Source organism: Neopsephotus bourkii, unplaced genomic scaffold (assembly GCF_033783945.1).
Source record: "Neopsephotus bourkii isolate Nb327-2 ecotype Australia unplaced genomic scaffold, CSIRO-AGI_Nbou_v1 NB_457, whole genome shotgun sequence".
NCBI lineage: Eukaryota > Metazoa > Chordata > Aves > Psittaciformes > Psittacidae > Neopsephotus > Neopsephotus bourkii.
Genome location: NW_026900959.1, coordinates 2,217,155 through 2,235,027, shown reverse-complemented (window position 1 = coordinate 2,235,027; position 17,873 = coordinate 2,217,155). Strand labels below are relative to the sequence as shown.

The following is a 17,873-nucleotide window of genomic DNA, read 5'->3' as shown; positions in this document are numbered from 1 at the left end:
GTGACCTGTGGGCTTGCAGCAGGTTGCCTGTTCTCCTGAGCACCCTGTCAGAAGCCTGCACTCATGGTGAAAGGCCTGCACCCAAAGCTGGGAGGCAGATCTCACAAACAGGGTGCTGCTCATAACGTGTACAATATTTTTGACTGTAGACAGACACAGCATTGCTGCTGAAGATATTGCTGTCCTACAGCTGACTCCATTCCTTCTGGGGGGGAGATGTAGCATGTCCTTCCCCAGGCTTTCAGAGATGAGTTCTGAGGATGTTCCCCCATCCAGAGGTGGTCAGCACTGCCTGGCCCCATCCCTCTTTTGTCAGAGGCAGGTTGTGGAGTGCTCATTTGAATATCCCTGCTGAGTATGGGACAGAGATCTCCAGCTGATTGTTGGTAATGAGTAACTGGGAGTGAGGTTTTCAGCTGATACCGGTGTCTGAAGGATGAAGGAGGATGCCCACAGCATTGGGTGCATTCAGCACACGGGTTTTGTACTTGCCTGGCTGGTTGGTTTGGGACTTGCTTAATCCTGGTTGTAAAGAAACAGTTCCTTTGGAGGCTAAAGTTTAGCTGTGTTATGCCCCTTCTCTAATAACATAGCTGGCTTCCTTGTCTGAGGAGGAGTTAGGCACATCCGCACAGGTGTGGAAACTGTTCCTCTTTTGAAGCCGTGTTGTCTGATCTAACACAGCACTTCTTTATTTCTTTGTATGTGTGGGCAAAGCTCCACATGAGGTTGTCTTCTCCACCAGCCACATGTACTTTGAAAGAATAAACACTGCCTGCTGGTGTGTACACGTGTTGAAACACCCTGAACAGTTTTACAAGTGGCTTTCTGCAGTGGAATAGCTTTAAATAATGAAATCCTTCAGGCAGACCTCGTGTTCTTGTTTCCTTTCTAGCAAAGCTGTGCCTGCAAGTGGAAAACAGTAATTTGGGGGTAGATGGGCACAAAAGCAGAAAGAGCCTCCCTCTGAATCCTGCTTTTGCCAAAACAAAATGCAGCTTCCTCCTTGTGATGTGCTGGTTGTGACGTGTCTGTTGGTTGCAGGGCGCCTGACGTGGCTCGTCTATATCATCGGGGCAGTGATCGGTGGCAGGGTCTCCTTCGCCAGCACGGATGAGCAGGATGCGATGGATGGCGAGTTGGTCTGTCGGTAGGGATCCTCTCTTCTAGCTGCACCACCACTGAAGACCACAAAAGAATTGCCACCATGTTCTTCCCCTCTTGTCACTGAGCAAGTGTGGAACTGGCCACCCTGAAGGAAGAGATTGGGGCGCTGGCTGGAGCCACTCAGCAACCTTCTGCTGTGGCTTGGCTAAACTGGGAGATGTGGGTCATGAGAAAGAGAATGAGAGGGGAAGAACATGTGAGAGGGGGTTTACACCAAGCTTAACTGCATGCATTGAAGCAGAACTAAATGCATGATGGTTATTTGCTGGGGTGGGGGGAAAAGTCTTTTTCCTAGTTAATGATGCAAAGTGATAAATACACTGAATATTGTAGTTCTCCTATAGCTTTAACACATCATCTAACCGGTGCTGGATATTTGGGATGGTAAATCCTCTCCAGTGCAAGCTTTATTTTGTGGATGTGAGAACACGTAGAACGACCTTGAGTCACACTGAGTGCCTTCTGCTCCAGAGCCAAATTGCTCCGCTTGGAAGCTAGGGTAGGAAAAGGATGTAACTGGGAGTGTATGGAAGCTGGCCTGTTGGTGAGCCAATGGATAACGTCAAGCCCTGGCTTCCCATGTAGCTGATGAGTTACTGAAGGGGAAGTGGTGAGACCCTGCATATATTTCAGCTACTTCAGAGCCAGCATATATGAGAGATGTTCAGAGGAGTCTATTTATGTTTTATCTTTTCCCACTTTGTGCTTTGTGGCACTTGCCAAAAAGAATCTCACTGCTTTTGCTCCCCTGCTCTGCTGCATATGTGTTACCTCAAATCCCTCCACCCCTTCCTTGCCAGCCAGGCCTGCTCACTGTGCACAGGTCACAGCAGTGCCGCTGCTGAAGTTGGGGTTGTCCTTTAGAGTCTGGCTCTTGTGAGGGGAGCACATTGCTCAGGTGGCTTTGATGGACCTGTCATGGGTCAGTGCTCTAAAGCACCTGAAAGTCACTTCTGCAGCAAATTAAATCCAAGGCCTTGTATCCATGTTAAAAGGGATACGGAATCCTTACGACAGCCTTGTGCTGAAGAGGAATGTGCCCTAGTGAGAGTTACCAGTTTTATCAGTTCTTGGCCCACAGTGCCCACAGAAGGTAACAGATACCGTTGTACACAGCCTGGAAACAGCAGAAATCCCTCCTTTCTCCCTGGGTCCGTCTCCAAGGTGTGTTTTTCCCCTCTCTGCAGGGTGCTGCAGCTGATGAACTTGACGGACTCTCGCCTGGCACAGGCAGGGAATGAGAAGCTGGAGCTTGCCATGCTGAGCTTCTTCGAGCAGTTCCGCAAGATCTACATTGGAGATCAGGTGCAGAAGTCTTCCAAGGTAATCAGTCCTCTTGGCTGCATCTCTGTGGTGATGCAAAGTCCTGTAATAGCTACCCTTTTAAAATGAGAGCAAGTGGCATTACTTATTGTCTCCTCTTTATAGCTGCAAACACTCAGACCTAGGCCAGGTAGTTTAGATGTATGTCCAGTGTTAAACTCTGACCTGGTTTTGAACTACCCAGTTCTGTAAGCGTCAGGAAGGAGCCCATGGCTGTGGCAGCAACCTGGAACTTGAGACCTGTGTTCGGTTTTGTGACTTGCTGAGTTTCTGCTGTGACTTCAAATGATAACTGTGGAAGTGTGTGGGTTGCACCACCTCATGCACCTATGAGGAATCTCAGCTTAGCATCTGTGCCTTGCTTCCTCAGCCACAAAGTGTAGATAAATATCCATCCTCTTCATCACAAGGCAATTGTAGATGTACTGGACTTTGCCTCGGTGTCTCTTTAGAGATGCAAAATACCTTTTTTAAATAAAGAATATGTAAAGAATAGGAGCATCATCACTCCAGTCAGGTTCTCTTCCTTTCCAGTCACATATGGCTTTCCTTCCTCACCGCAGAGGCTTTGGAGCAATGGTGTGACAAGGGCTTAAGAGTTTCAGACAAATACACTTAAGATACTGCATGAAGCTGCAGATGGAGGAGCACAGTGATATCCCCTTTCCTTAGGCAAAGCAAGTGCTCCAGTATCTGTGTACAGTACCTGAACCTGCTGTGACGAGGGATATAAAGAGGTAGCAGTGATGAGGGCGAGTATTGGTCTGGATCAGATCAGTCAACACACAAAGGTTGTGGTCTGGGAAAGCCCAGATGTGCACCCCCCTAGGCACGTGTGCTGCAAAGGGAAGGCAAGAGAAGAGCAACCTTTGATCAGAACTTGTTTTCTTGGCAGCTTTTAATTGGTGTTGTTCCCCCTCTCCAGCTCTACCGCCGCCTCTCGGAGGTCCTGGGGCTGAATGATGAGACCATGGTCCTGAGCGTCTTCATAGGAAAAATGTAAGTGTTCCTGATGCAGGCATCAGAGATTCCAGGGTTTGTTTGAAGGTATTACCAGGAAAACTGGCATATGAGGGAATGTTGTTCAGTCTAAACCTAGTAACACCTGGTTACTGGGGAACACGGGCTTTTGTCAGGGGCTGAGTCACGCACAATGTCCAGGATTGATTTATCCACCGTGGAGCCACCACAATAAGCTGTACACCAGGAGAATGGATTCTCTTTGCAGTGTCTGCTCAGTAAGACCACAGTCAGGGAGGGGACAGCCTCAAGCACTCATGCCCTATCACTTGACTATTGGCAATCACCAGCCACGAAAGCTCAATGGGGAGGGGACTGCTCCTTCAAACTGTGCTGTTCAGTCCCAGAGTAGTGCAGGTCCTTCCTTAAAACTCCTCCACTCTGGCAGTCACCTATTTGGCCTGTTTTTGGCAGCTTTTCTCTTGACCAAACCTGTCCACTGGCTTTTTGTCATGGCTTCAGCAGCCTCTAGTGTTTTGGAACCAATTCAGTAGCTCCAGTGCTGACACCCAGTGCCATGTGCCTGGTGAGGTGCAGCCACTAGCTCCCCCTCAGCTTCTATAGCGTCACCCCCATCTTTACATGCATGGGGGTGATGCGTTGTCCCCAAGGGGTGAAATGGCTCTCCTGGAAGGAGCAAGGGCTATTAGAATTCTGCAGCTGACAGTGGATGGTGCAGGTGCAGAATTGCATACGTCTGCATGTAGTCACTGCCGCAGAATTCTCTTACCCTTGCTGCAGAAACCAGCCCTGGAGTGCCACAGAATTCCAAGGGCCTGGGTATGGGCCAGTGTAGCTTGGGACCCAAGTAGTGAAGATTATCTGAAGGATAATTTTCTAGTCAACCAAATGTAAGTACAGTAATTTTATACCAATATTTTGTGGCTTGTGATGTCTGTGGTCTCGGTGGAGGGTGGAGCTGATGATGTTGGGTGGCTCTTGAACTGAAGAATCTGCTGCACAGCAAAGGGGAAGCCAAGCAAACCTCTCTGATCATCCTTGTTGTCCTCTTTCCTAGCATCACCAACTTGAAGTACTGGGGTCGGTGCGAGCCCATCACCTCCAAGACGCTGCAGCTGCTCAATGACCTCTCCATTGGATATCCTTTTAGAAGAGCTGTTGGGTCTCCAGAGCCCTTGAACCTCAGGATGGGGGAAGAGTGACCCAGATGTTCAGCTGGAACAGGAGCACTCTGCGTGGAACAGATTTCTGACCCACCTCATCTTCTGGGTAGTGAGAAGAGCAGAGTGAGAGTGTGATTACTTGGTCAGCATCTTCCCTAGACTCATAGAGCCCCAGGCTGGTTTGTGTTGGAAGGGACTCTAAAGCTCATCCAGTTCCAGTCCCCTGCCACGGGCAGGGACACCTTCCACTAGAACAGCTTGCTCCAAGCCCTGTCTAGCCTGGCCTTGAGCACTGCCAGGAATGGGGCAGCCACAGCTTCTCTGAGCACCCTGTACCAGCTCCTCAGCACCCTCACAGGGAAGAACTTGTGCCTAATATCTAATGTAAATCTAGCTGTGGAATTGCAGTGGATGGCTATAATGTAGGGTTTTTCTTTTGGGCCATAATTGTTTTGTAGCTTTCCATCCACGCTTTGTTACACTCTGTCTTAAGGTCTTCTACTTGTTCTTCCTGACAGAGTAAATAAAAATGGTCACTGCTTGTCTCTGCAGTGTAGCTTTATGCAACTTGGTTGCTCTTGAAACAAGAGGAATTGAGGCTAGAATATATTCAATAATACAGACATAAGTCCCCTTCCAGGTTTGCCTTTGCAAGCATTGTAAGAAGTTTTCTGCTGGCTCTGCTGCTTCCTTAACACCCCGTTTACATACAGCAGTGTTAGAAAGCTGGTGAAGCTGAGCGCTGTACAGTTCATGCTGAACAATCACACGGTGAGTCCTTCCACCTCCTGCTTCTTGTCTCACAGCAGTCTCCTCCAGCTGCCTGTTGCAACTGAGATAATCCCCTCAGTTTAACACCTGGACTCACTTCTGAAGTTTCCCTGTCTCCCAGATGCTTCCATCCTACTGGATGCCATGCATGAGCCAGGAAATATGCTGTGTTCCATCTCCCTTTGTTCCATTTCGAGGGGCTGTAATTATGTGGTACCTTTCACCCCCACAGTGTTAATGGGGTATCTCTGCTCTCCACTGAAAGAGCCATCTCCAGAGAGAAATGCAGGAGACAGCTGGTACTGCTGCAGCCAGGCAGTGAGCACTTTCTGCAACTTACAGCATTATGTATATGTGTATATATATATAACAGCATTTCAGTGCTCCTCCTTTCTTTCTGAAAGTGCTGATTTGGAAGAAGTGCCATGGCTTGCAGTGCTTAGGATAGCAGCCTTGGGCGTTGGTCACTGCCACTGTGGGGGTACTTCCAGTATGGTGATACTCACTGTGCACATGTGGTCTGCTGGTTGAAATCAGCAACCTCAGACTGAGCAACTAAAGCCAGCAGCAAAGTCACATTTCTAACTCACCTCTGTGTGCACGTGGTCACCTCATGACTCCCAGCACCACATCCAGAAGGTGTGTGTTGACCGGTGGCACCAGGCACTATATTCCTTGAGCCAGGAGATGATTTGCAGGCAGTCTCATGTCCTGTGTTTAGTCCAGAAACTGCATTCAGACTGCACATCATCTGGGGCTACTCTTTCCATAGGAAACAATGGTAGAGTAACTGGGTTTTCAGCAATTTAATGCTTCCAGGGTCCCATGAGTAAGGAGAGCAGATTGCTTCTCTGCTCTGGAGGCAAAGCAAGACTTCCTTGTTCATCTGGTCTTGGGGAGTTCTGAGATGAAAGATGACAGATAGCACTGCTGGCTTTGCCAGTGGGCAGGGCACGGTGCCTGTTGCCCTCTGGTGGTATGTTCTCTGAGATGCCTGGCAGATGTGGTTAGCAAAGTACCCGTGTGCCTCCCTGCTTCTCATCCTTGCATCAGCTGGGAATCAGCCAGGGGAATGAGGGCTCCTCAGCCCTCAATCCAGGAGCCTGTTTGAGGTGGTGCTTCCCCTTTAACCCAACTCTTCTCTTCCCTTTGCAGAGTGAGCACTTTTCCTTCCTGGGTATTAACAATCAGTCCAACCTGACTGACATGAGGTGTCGGACTACGTTCTACACTGCACTTGGGCGTCTTCTCATGGTGGATTTAGGTACTGGGGTCTGTTCCTGGGAACCAGAGCAGAACTCTATGGTTTGGGTGCCAGGCTCTGCTGTGAGCTGTGAGCTCCTTCAGGAAAGGATGCTGGGAATGAGAAAAGCCAAATGGGATAAGAAGAGGCAGGGGAGAGAAGCTTGAGAGTGGATTTGATGCCATGTCACTGAGTACAAATAGTCCACAGGTACATGGCACCAAGACTGGGGTGAAATTTTCCCTTCGTAATATTCCCAATGTTTTGCTGATTTGGCAGTTTGTTCTGAGCCTTATCTAGAACCTGGATATTGGCATCAGTAGCCCTGTGTCTGTGTGCCTCTGCCTCAAGCTCTGCAGGTCCAGCATAGGCAGGAGTGAGGGTCAAGGATGTGCACTCTGCTTCCTCCTTTCTTATCTCCCCCTTTCCTGACTTCCTATTCTTTCTCTTTCAGGGGAAGATGAAGATCAGTATGAGCAGTTCATGCTTCCCCTCACAGCTGCCTTTGAGACCGTGGCACAGATGTTCAGTACAAATACTTTCAATGAACAAGAGGCAAAAGTAAGTTGGGCAGGGCCTTCCCTGTTACCCATGCTCTCCCTGCTGTTTCCCTCAGGGGCTTTGACATTTCCAGTTCAGGCAGACATGAGAGAACAAGTAACTCGTGCAAAGTGAGAGCCATTCTCTTCTGAATGAGACAAGTAGATGCTGGAGGGATGGGGGCTTTCCTGCCAGTGTATGGGGAAGCAGTGGTGCACCTTGTACCCTTTGGGGTGCAGGTGGAGTTCATAGTTGAAGCCAGCTTTCCTTCTGTTTGGAATGAAAAACCCCAGTACTGTCACTGCACTGGCTCAAATGAAAGAGGCACTGAAGAGGAAGAACTTTGTCTAACCTGGGATTGGCATCCAGCACAGAAAGGCTGTATTCGTGTTGGGATAGGAGGAGCTGGGCTGGTGGAGACAGGGAGAGAGAGATCCATATGTGTGTCAAGTTTTAACATCTCTTTTCTTTTGCAATGCAGAGAACTTTGGTTGGCTTGGTGAGAGACTTGAGGGGAATAGCCTTTGCCTTCAATGCCAAGACCAGCTTCATGATGTTATTTGAGTGGATGTATCCTTCTATTGCCCTAAAGCTTGAGTCCTCATGTCCCTCAGAGCGGGGAGAATGCTGGCTGACTGCATCCAAATGTCCTATTTTCCCTGCTGAACCCTGACTGGGGTTTCTCTTCACTTGTATAGTACTCGGTATCCTGTCTCTGAGCCCTAAAATAGGTCTGTCTGTAACCAAGTCAACCTAGAAGTCTGCTCAAAGCTGAACTGTTGGGGTTTTTCCGAGTGGACCTAAAGAGATTTGACCTGCAAAGCACAAAGGCTTTTAATGGGATGCGTGCTTCCCGGCAGCAACAAAAGCTTCTTCCCTTGCTCACCAAAGCCAACAGCAGTTGGTATCCTTGTCCTTTTGGTGAGAGCATAGCTGCTCAAAGAGCAGGCAGGCTGAGGAAGGTCAGCTGTCTGCACTGACACATCTTTGGTTCTGGCTTCCCTTTCATTCAAGACCTTTTTGGTTCTTGTTTGTCCTAGCATAAGAAGCGTGTTTGCAACTCCTTCAGCACACTGGAGAGGTTCTGGTTTTAATTACGCTCATTTTTTTGTGTGATAAAGCAGCCCCCAGCAAGCAGCATCTCTTGTGTAACCCTGTCACATAAGCTGCTTCACAGGGTATGGGTGCAGTACACAAAAATAAGCTTTTTGGTAGAAATCGTGACCTTTTTTGCTTCAAGCAAAGCCACAACATTCCTTAGCTTTCACCCTGCAGTTACCCATCCTACATGCCAATCCTGCAGCGGGCCATTGAGCTCTGGTACCATGACCCTGCCTGCACTACCCCCGTCCTCAAACTGATGGCTGAGCTGGTACATAATAGGTATGAACCTGCTGCCTCTGAAAACTGGCAGGGATTTGTGTCTGTGCTGCTTCAGCCTTCGGGGGGGTGTCAGTGCCTGGCTGTGTTTCCTGTGCTTGGGTTATTTATGCTCTGAAGGCTGCGAAGGGGACGGGGGGAAACTGGCTCTGTGTCAGCAGAGAAGAAAATCGAACGCTTCAGATCTCATGACTCAGACCAGAGACACGATCAATAGCACTGGATTCCTTCAGTGTCTGCTCCAAGGACAGCAGTACAAGATGAGGCAGGCAGCTCACGTTAATTTCTAAAGCCTGTGTTTCAAACGAGCCTTGTTCTCTCTGGCAGCCAGATGAGCGCTTTTGCTTTAGAGCATCAGCTCTTGTTGCCAGCAGAGAGGTACCTCTGATGCTGTTCACATCACTCAGGCTGGCTGAGCTGGCCTTCAGCCAGCAGCACACAACCCGAGAGGCAGGGGCTGTTGTTCCAGCTGGAGGAAGGGACACAAGGTTCAGGCACAGCCATTTGAGTCCATCCTGGGAGACTTTGCCCCAGGGCAGTGGTGTCTTTGCAGCAGGACAATCCTGTGGGAATCCACCCGCTTGTTTGTCTCTGAGGTGAACTGGACACGGCGCTGAACTTCAGTTGTAAGATGTAGTCACTGCAGGGGATAAAATGCCAAGCTCTGAATTCTTGGTTGTGTTATGAATAGGAGCTTGTCAGCCTGCCCTACAGTGCTGCTTCCAAGATGTTGGCTGTGTTTGTGTACAGTAGCCAAGTGACTATTGCCAAGACAGGATTCCAGCCTCCAGCTCGGAATATTCCTAATGTCTGTGAAATACAGGCCCTTTCTTCTGTGACAGCAGAGCTGCTCTGTCCCTCAGTGCTTGTGTCCTCTCTGGCTTTGGTAAGGAGCAGCAGGACACTCTCCCAGACCAGGGCATTTTCATAGAATCAAGGAATCCTGGAATGCTTTGCCTTAGAAGGGACCTTAAAGCTCATCCAGTTCCAACCCCCTGCCATGAGCAGGGACCCCTTCCACTGGAGCAGCTTGCTCCAAGCCCCTGTGTCCAACCTGGCCTTGAGCACTGCCAGGGATGGGGCAGCCACAGCTTCTCTGGGCACCCTGTGCCAGCGCCTCAGCACCCTCACAGGGAAGAGCTTCTGCCTAAGAGCTCAGCTCAGTCTCCCCTCTGGCAGGTTCAAGCCATTCCCCTTGGCCTGTCCCTGCAGGCTCTTGTCCAAAGTCCTTGTTGGACTCTGGGGAGCATCCCTGCAAGGAGGGTGCCCCAGCAGACAGCAGCATGCGAAGGTGCTCCAATGTTAGCTTTGGTTTACTCCCAGGTGTGTTTAAGCCCCAATTTATGCTGTCTTTCCCTTAGGTCCCAACGGCTGCAGTTTGATGTGTCCTCTCCCAATGGCATCCTGCTCTTCCGAGAAACGAGTAAAATGATAACTACATATGGTGAGTGTGCAGGGGGATCTGGGCAGCCTTGCTCTGCCCTTGAGTGCTCTGCTTGCTCAGGGAGGGAGGGCTGGGGCCCTTGCCAGCTCAGACAGCCTGGGCTGGGGAGCAGTGCCAGCCTGCTTGCTGAATGCATGCTCAGATACAGGGAGATGCTTCTGCTTGAGGTGCTGGGGAGGCAGGCGAGCCGCAGGGCAGGGTGTTTGCCATGGAAAAGGAGGAAGGAAATGCCAGGAAGGAGCAGGAGCCCAGCTGAGCCCCTTGTGAGTGTGCAGGGTGACATGGGCGAGCCTGTCCTGCTGCTGGCCTGTTTCCACAGCAGGGTGACATGCGGTTGCATTCTGTCGTGGTTCCTAGCAGAGCCACACTGAACTTGCAGCGGGTTCCTTAACCTTTGGCTGGGGTTTGACAGAGTCTTTGACGCTTCCTGCTGACTCCTCAGTCATTCCTTATGGCTCTGCCTTTTGTTCCCCCTGCTCCCTGGGGGAGCAAGGGTTTGGATGAAATACTGAGTCCGCTTCTGTGCTCACGCAGGAAATCGTATCCTAACGCTTGGGGAGGTCCCAAAGGATCAAGTCTATGCCTTGAAGCTCAAGGGGATTTCCATCTGCTTCTCTATGCTGAAGGCTGCACTGAGTGGGAGCTACGTCAACTTTGGGGTCTTCCGTCTGTACGGGGATGATGCACTGGACAATGCCTTGCAAACCTTTATCAAGCTTCTGCTTTCCATCCCTCACAGCGACCTCCTGGTAAGCTGAACCCGTGATTAGCAGGGGAAGGCAGGTTTGGAAGATCACACACTCAAGGAACACTTTAATCACGGAGAGGAGTGAACTCGTGCTGCTGCCCCCAAGCGCAGCTCCAGGCAGAGGCCAGGAGGAGCCTGCAGCTCCTGGATGCGCAGCAGCAGGTCCTGTGTGAGGGCTGCACCACCCACAGCAGCCAAGGACCCCCCCAGGCAGCCCTGCTGCTGCTCAGCTCTGCAGCGTGGTGCACTCCAAGGCTCAGCACAGCAATTAGCAGAATTCCTCCTCCATCTGTAAAACACTTCCTGTGAACCAGGGATTGTTCTTGCCTCTGGTGCCTGTGGGCAGAGATCTGGATGCCTCAGCAATTGAAACATAACCTGCTTGCTGATGACATCCGCCTACAGGCTTGCTCTGATTCACACCTCATACAGAAACCCATTTTGCCCCAGAGCTTGGAGGCCCCATCAGCACAGTTCTGCTTGGCAAAATATTGAGGCGAGAGGGCAGCAGATACTCCTCCCAAGCCTTATCTCCCTTATTACCATAGCAGGAGCTGAGAGGAGTTGTTGCCATCTCTCAAAGCACCTTTAGCACGTTCTTGATTTAATATACCAGTGGCCAAACCATTGCCCTTTGGAGACAGGGCCCCTGGTCTGGGGGCTGTTGAGAGGTCTGTGGCCCTGCTGCTGAGCACAGCACCCTGCATGTGGATTCTGATGTGAGCTGGCACTCTGCTTGGACACCTGGGGAGCCAGGCCTATCTCTGCATCTCCAGCACTGGCATGTACTCACTCACACTCCCCATTTAGAAACAAGCAGAGCAGTGGGGAGAGATGTTCCGATAGAACAGCGCTGGGAACCTGCTGGACCATGGTTGAGCCTGTTTGAAAGGCTGTTAGTGGTGGAGAAGGGTGGAAAACATGTTGGCCCATCAGTTCTGCTGTGAGAGGTTGGTTTGTTCTCTTTCCAGGAGATGCAGTACGCAGTTCTCAGATGATTAATGAATGGGTTGGGTCTAGCAGAACGCCTTAACTGGTGGTTACGAGCTAGGATGAGAACTTAGAAGTCTTTCTCTCTCCCTGTCTCTGCAGGATTATCCCAAGCTCAGCCAGTCATACTATTCCTTGCTGGAAGTTCTTACCCAGGACCACATGAACTTTATAGCCAGTCTGGAGCCTCATGTGATCATGTACATTCTCTCTTCCATTTCAGAAGGTCTCACTGCACTAGGTAACTACTTCTGCTCTCTGTGGTGCTCTTAGGGCTTTGATTTGGAGGTGGGGAAATATCTTGGATTGCTTTGAATGCATTTCGTGTATCTACTAGCATTTCAGGCTAACAGATAAGACATACCTTGTGAATGGTGGAGGAGTTTCACCTCTGTTAAAGCTGGAATATTAGAGATATAATATCGTAGACTCACAGAATGGGTTGTGTTGGAAGGGACCCTAAAGCTCATCCAGGTCCACCCCCTGCCATGGGCAAGGACACCTTCCACTAGAATATCAGTGAGGAACATATACCGTGAGGAAGTTGCTGGCCTGTTTAGGGTTAGGTTCTTGCTTGCAGAGCCCCTAGAAGGACCCAGATGAATGGTGATGTTTCCCTGGGAGCCCACCCAGTGCATCTGAGTGAGGGAAGATGCTGGCAGTGCCCCAACCCCTCCCTGCTTTGCTGTTCTTGCAGACACCATGGTTTGCACAGGCTGCTGCTCCTGTTTGGACCACATTGTCACCTATCTCTTCAAGCAACTCTCTCGCAGCACCAAGAAGAGGAGCACCCCTCTGACCCAGGAGAGCGACCGCTTCCTGCACATCATGCAGCAGCACCCGGAGATGATTCAGCAGGTAAAGACCTGGCTGGTGTTGGGCCTTGTTGTGACATGGCACAGGAAGCTGCTTGAGTTATCTTAGCATGATGTAATGTGGGGGCTGCAGGACCCCTGCTCTACACCCCCAGGCCTTTCTGGAGCAGAAAGGGGTTATTTTTGCTAGTATTGCATCTTTTCTATGTATCGTATCTTTTCTATGTACCCATCTTCTGGTAGGTCTGATTCAGTGCCATGCTTCAGGGCTGTGCTCCCCTGTGCAAGGAACAGCATTTTTTAATTTCAGATACAGAAGGGAGTAGCCAAAAATGAGCTTTTGCCTGTTGTTTTGAAGTGAGACAGAGTTACAGAAAGTGCTGGTGGTTGACAGGAATGAAGCTGTGAAATGTGCCTTCAACCAGAGAGCATGTGAGCTTCCACTGCTTTAACAAATGTGAGCCAGGGTTTGTCTGAACCCCTGGAGCAGCTCAGTGGTGCCTGTGCACTCGGAGCAGAGCAGGCACCAGCAGGTCCCTGTGCTTGGCAAGGCTGGAACAGGCCTTAAAGTTCATCTGGCTGGACTGGAGGAAGCTCCCCAGGGCACCAGAGCCTTTGCTCCCTGCATTTAAGCACTTCATTGCCTTAAGTGAAGATGAGACAATTCCCCTGGAGTAAATGGCCTGCCAGCACCTCCTCCATGTGCTTTCAGTGTAAGGTCTGCACCTTTTAATAGGGGTTCAGGTCCTCATCCTGTCCCACAGTGCTGAGAGCTCCAACGCTGGGAGCATCAAAGGCGAATCATTGCTCCCAAGCTGCACAGTGCTGTGATGAGGAAAGCTGGGATGGAAGGGCCGGATTTAAACCCTCACTTTCCTTCTCCCAGATGCTGTCAACAGTGCTGAACATCATCATCTTTGAGGACTGCAGGAACCAGTGGTCAATGTCGCGGCCTCTGCTTGGCTTGATACTGCTCAATGAGAAGGTAAAAATCCCCCCAGGCTCCCGGCAGGGCTTGGCTGAGGCTGGAGGGAGCAGAGCCGTGTCAGAGAGGGGCTGGGGCAGTCGGGGTGCGCGTCGAGGGAAGGGTGTCCAGCCCTTGGCACTGGGGGGGCCTGGTATCTCTGATGAGGGCACCAGGAGTCACCTGAGGAGCTCTAACACGTTTCCTCCCTCCTCGGAAGAGCCTGGCCACAGCTCTGTCCCAGAGCCACGGTGCCTGTTGGTTCAGGGGGGAATTAACCCATCCCTCTCTTGTCCTGCCCAGTATTTCTCGGACTTGAGGAACAGCATAGTGAACAGCCAGCCCCCGGAGAAGCAGCAGGCGATGCACCTCTGCTTCGAGAACCTCATGGAGGGCATCGAACGCAACCTCCTGACCAAGAACAGGGACAGGTGAGTGGGAGCCGGAGTCCTGCTGGGGGCAGCACTGCGGAGGCTCCGCTCTGACGCGCTGCGCTCTGCCTCTGCCTTAGGTTCACACAGAACCTGTCGGCCTTCAGGAGGGAGGTGAACGACTCCATGAAGAACTCCACCTACGGCGTCAACAGCAACGACATGATGAGCTGACGTCTCCCAGTACAGCCCTGTACAGAGCAGCATCTCTTTGGCCTGGCCCAGAGGGGTAACCATTTCCGATGGAAAGAAAAGAGGGCGTTTCTAAATCCCTGCTCTTCCCCCAGGGCTGGATTGCAGCCCACCCATACTCCACATCCCACGGGAGGAGGGAACAGGAGGGGTTGTTGAGCTCACGGGGCAGGGTGCTTCTGTTTCCATGGGAAGGGGGTGGAAGGGCATAAAGCCAAGTGCAAGAATCCAACGTCTCCCAACCCGAATGTCTGCGTGGAACGCCAGCGCTCTGCTGCAGTCTGCCTTGTATAAAACATGTACATTTTTTCATAACATTTTGAACAAGGTTTATATTGACTCAGTTTAAAAAAAAAAAAAAGAAAAAAAAGGAAAAAAAAAAAGGAAAAAAAAAAAAAAACAGGCAAAAAAGGGTGTGATTGGGCATTTTTACAGTCCTGGTGCACCGGTGCTGCGGGAGGGTGTGAGTGAGGAAAGCGTGGCCTGAAGCTTTACTGGGCGAGGGGTGGCTGTGTGAAAGTGCAGAGATCTATTTAGTGACAGTGTAGAGAGAAATGAAAAAAAACACAAAAAACCAACACAAAAACGGAGAAAAAAAGGAAAAAGGCAAAAAAAAAAAAGGCATTGTAAAATTCCAAAATGTATATTTTTTCTTATTAAGCCCCTTGAAATCGCAACTCCCCCCCTCCTGCCCTTGTTATTAGGAACTCTAAGCCATGGCGCGTGCTCTCTCATTCGTGCTTGCTCGTGGGTGTCTCCTGTCCCCCTGCTGTCGCAGCAGTAGGCACTGTCCCCTCGTCACCCTGCTCCCCCAGGGCCCTCACCTCCCTCCGCTCCCCCTTTCTTTTGGCTTTTAGGGTGTCTTTTCTCCCCCCTCAGCCGAGCAGGAGCACAGGGAGATGCTCCCGGGGCCCGCAGCACACGGAGGAGGGTTCTTAATAACAAGGTTTTGCCTCGCATGAAGTATCCCCCCCTTGGGAACGACTCCGTTCTCTTTGGAAGCCACCACAATGTGTTCTGGATCTCAAACCCACTTCTGGAGGAAAGCAACGGGGGAGGGAACCCGTCTGCCTTGTACTTGTTCCACTATTGTTGCTGCTAGTCGTGTGCATCCCCTTGCTCAGCTCTCCCCACACTCGCTCCTCGGGGCTCTCGTTTCTCTGCCCAGGCACCACCTTCTCCTCAGTTTATTTTATTTCCTTCCTTTTCTTTTTGTCCCCGTTTTCTTCCCTCTGGCGCCTGTGTGTTGGGTCCTTTCCGCGTGAGCAGATTGCTGGTTGACTTGTAAGGGTGTTTGCTGCATACAGTGTAAGCATTGTGACTGCAAATAAAACTTCAATGGTTTCTACTGAGCAGTGTCTGGGCCTGACTCAGCCGGGGCCGCGGGGGGACATGGAGCAGAGGCAAAGGGCAGGGTCCTGCCCCTCTGTCAGGGCACTCGAGCACAGGCTGAGGGAGAAGGGCTGGAGCAGCTCTGCTCTGGAGCCAGGCTGGGAGAGCTGGGCTGGGGCAGCCTGGAGAAGGCTCCTGAAGGGGAGACCTGAGAGCAGCTCCAGTGCCTGAAGGGGCTGCAGGAAACCTGGAGAGGGGCTTGGGACAAGGACCTGTAGGGACAGGCCAAGGGGAATGGCTTGAACCTGCCCGAGGGGAGACTGAGCTGAGCTCTTAGGCAGAAGCTCTTCCCTGTGAGGGTGCTGGGATTTCAGGTCCCGTCCAACCCAGCCCATTCCAGGTCTGTGTGATCCACCCCGAATCCCAACGTGTTCGGTGCTTTCTGGTCCAGGGCGCATCCCACAGCCGGGCACAGGGAATCCCTTCAGTGTAAAAACGTTTATTTACAGCCTGTGACGGGGTGGGTGCAGCCCTGCCGGGCCCCCGCCTGGCCACCAGCTCCCTGCCCCTCTTGGAGCTGGTCCCATCCTCACCCCGACCCCGACGCCGCTTCCAGAGCTGCCGGCTCCCTGGCCCTGCTGTAGACAGCGCTGTTCCATCCCTCCCTGTTCCGAGCGATCTCGATGGCGAAGAACTGGATCCTGGTGGCTGAGAGAGGAGAGAGGAAGAGCCTGAAGCGCTCGGGATGGTGGGGTCAGCTCTGCCCTAGCCCCGGGCCGGGCACGGGGGCTCAGCTCTGCCCTAGCCCCGGGCCGGGCACGGGGGCTCAGCTGTGCCCTAGCCCCGGGCCGGGCACGGGGGCTCAGCTCTGCTCTAGCCCCGGGCCGGCCGCACCGAAGATGCTGTTGTCCTCGGTGTAGCCGCCGCGGCAGTCCAGGCGCAGCAAGGTGCCGTAGTTGAAGTCCTCCACCAGCCCCTGGAAGCGCAGGCAGAACGGGCGCCACTTCTGGGGAGGAACAAGGCCCAGGTGACACCGGCACCCGCGGAGCCCCGGCGGGGCACAACCCGGGTGTCCCCCCCCATTGCCCCAGCACCTCCTTGGCAGGCTCCGACTTCAGCTCCTCGGGGTCCAGCACCTCCACCCGCAGGTCCCTGAAGGCCGCCCTGAACTCGCGGTAGATTTGGTCATCGACCTTGGTCAGGTTCAGGAACTTGGGGTCCACGGAGGAGATGAGCTGCGCCGAGACCCCCAGGGTTAACTGCGAACCCCCCGGCGCCCCTCTGAGCCCCCCTTCCCCCGGGGACTCACATTGAAGTAGATCTCGGCGTGCTGGTGCGCCCTCATGGCCCAGGCCAGCTCCACGCGGGGCTGCGGAGGCAGGAGCAGGGTCAGGTGCGGGATGGGGGCAGTTTGGGGGTGACCCCCCCCCAGAGCCGGGCGCTCACGGGCGATGCTGTGGATCCGCAACCCCCAGCGTGCCCCGGGTGCGCTCTGAGCCCCCTCGGTGTTGGGGACCCCCAGGACTGCGGGGCTGGAGCTCAGGCAGCTCCTAAAGTAGGGACCCCCTGCGCTGGGACCCCCGCGGCTGGGACCCCCGCTCCATGCCCGCACTCACATCATTGCCGAAGGCCTCGGCCGGCAGCGACAGAGCGTGAGCGGCAGCGGCGGCCTCGCCGGGTCCCTGCGCGGGGAGAAGCTGCTGAGGAACGGGGAGGAACGGGGCCGGCCGGGACCCCGCGACCGCGACCCGGCCCCGGCCGCCCCTGACCCACCAGTCCCGCCGCCGCCATTGACAGCGCTGACGAAAGAGGCTCCGCCCCCCCGCGCGTGCGCCCGCGGGATGCGGGGACACTGGGAGCGTGCGGGGTGGGCAGGGCGCGGTGGTCCCGGGCAGGAGGCACAGGGCAGGATGCGGTGGTCCAGGGCAGCAGTGTCAGTGCAGGAGGCACAGGGCAGGATGCGGTGGTCCAGGGCAGCAGTGTCAGTGCAGGAGGCACAGGGCAGGATGCGGTGGTCCAGGGCAGCAGTGTCAGTGCAGGAGGCACAGGCAGGATGCAGTGGTCCAGGGCAGCAGTGTCAGTGCAGGAGGCACAGGGCAGGATGCGGTGGTCCAGGGCAGCAGTGTCAGTGCAGGAGGCACAGGGCAGGATGCGGTGGTCCAGGGCAGCAGTGTCAGTGCAGGAGGCACAGGGCAGGGCGCGGTGGTCCAGGGCAGCAGTGTCAGTGCAGGAGGCACAGGGCAGGATGCAGTGGTCCAGGGCAGCAGTGTCAGTGCAGGAGGCACAGGGCAGATGCTGCAGGGCAAGGCGGCCCACAGAAGGGCACGGTGACCTGTGACATGCCAAGGGGTTCACACACTCATGAGGGGTCTGACTGACCCCAAGGGTG

The 17,873-nt window shown here is 53.1% G+C and overlaps 2 protein-coding genes across 4 annotated transcripts in view; one reads left to right on the top strand and one right to left on the bottom strand.

The window, feature by feature from the left end:
* The window catches only part of XPO7 (exportin 7), a 37,480-nt gene extending 21,976 nt beyond the window's left edge, over positions 1–15,504 (top strand). The window contains exons 13-28 of the mRNA XM_061349796.1: positions 1,045–1,150; positions 2,355–2,490; positions 3,416–3,489; positions 4,529–4,600; positions 5,333–5,405; positions 6,561–6,669; positions 7,103–7,209; positions 7,670–7,758; positions 8,464–8,571; positions 9,930–10,012; positions 10,547–10,761; positions 11,853–11,991; positions 12,448–12,608; positions 13,452–13,550; positions 13,833–13,960; positions 14,041–15,504. Coding sequence (XP_061205780.1) covers positions 1,045–1,150; positions 2,355–2,490; positions 3,416–3,489; positions 4,529–4,600; positions 5,333–5,405; positions 6,561–6,669; positions 7,103–7,209; positions 7,670–7,758; positions 8,464–8,571; positions 9,930–10,012; positions 10,547–10,761; positions 11,853–11,991; positions 12,448–12,608; positions 13,452–13,550; positions 13,833–13,960; positions 14,041–14,134 — 1,793 coding nt within the window. The 3' untranslated portion in view covers positions 14,135–15,504. The remainder of the gene's footprint in view (positions 1–1,044; positions 1,151–2,354; positions 2,491–3,415; positions 3,490–4,528; positions 4,601–5,332; positions 5,406–6,560; positions 6,670–7,102; positions 7,210–7,669; positions 7,759–8,463; positions 8,572–9,929; positions 10,013–10,546; positions 10,762–11,852; positions 11,992–12,447; positions 12,609–13,451; positions 13,551–13,832; positions 13,961–14,040) is intronic.
* A 461-nt stretch (positions 15,505–15,965) lies between these two features.
* On the bottom strand, positions 15,966–17,326 carry PBDC1 (polysaccharide biosynthesis domain containing 1). 3 transcript variants are annotated; one of them, XM_061349624.1, is made up of 6 exons: positions 17,258–17,326; positions 17,101–17,166; positions 16,794–16,853; positions 16,579–16,719; positions 16,379–16,490; positions 15,966–16,192 (listed from the first exon to the last, which is right to left on the bottom strand). In XM_061349624.1, exons 1-6 carry the CDS (start codon positions 17,273–17,275, stop codon positions 16,074–16,076), a joined length of 516 nt encoding a protein of 171 aa, XP_061205608.1. In that variant the 5' UTR covers positions 17,276–17,326; the 3' UTR covers positions 15,966–16,073. The 3 variants fall into 3 exon arrangements, with proteins under 3 accessions (XP_061205608.1, XP_061205609.1, XP_061205610.1); XM_061349626.1 differs by lacking the exon at positions 15,966–16,192 and adding an exon at positions 16,260–16,284 and having other exon boundaries at positions 16,357–16,490; positions 17,258–17,325; XM_061349625.1 differs by lacking the exon at positions 16,794–16,853 and having other exon boundaries at positions 17,258–17,325.
* Between the last annotated feature and the right edge of the window lie 547 nt (positions 17,327–17,873).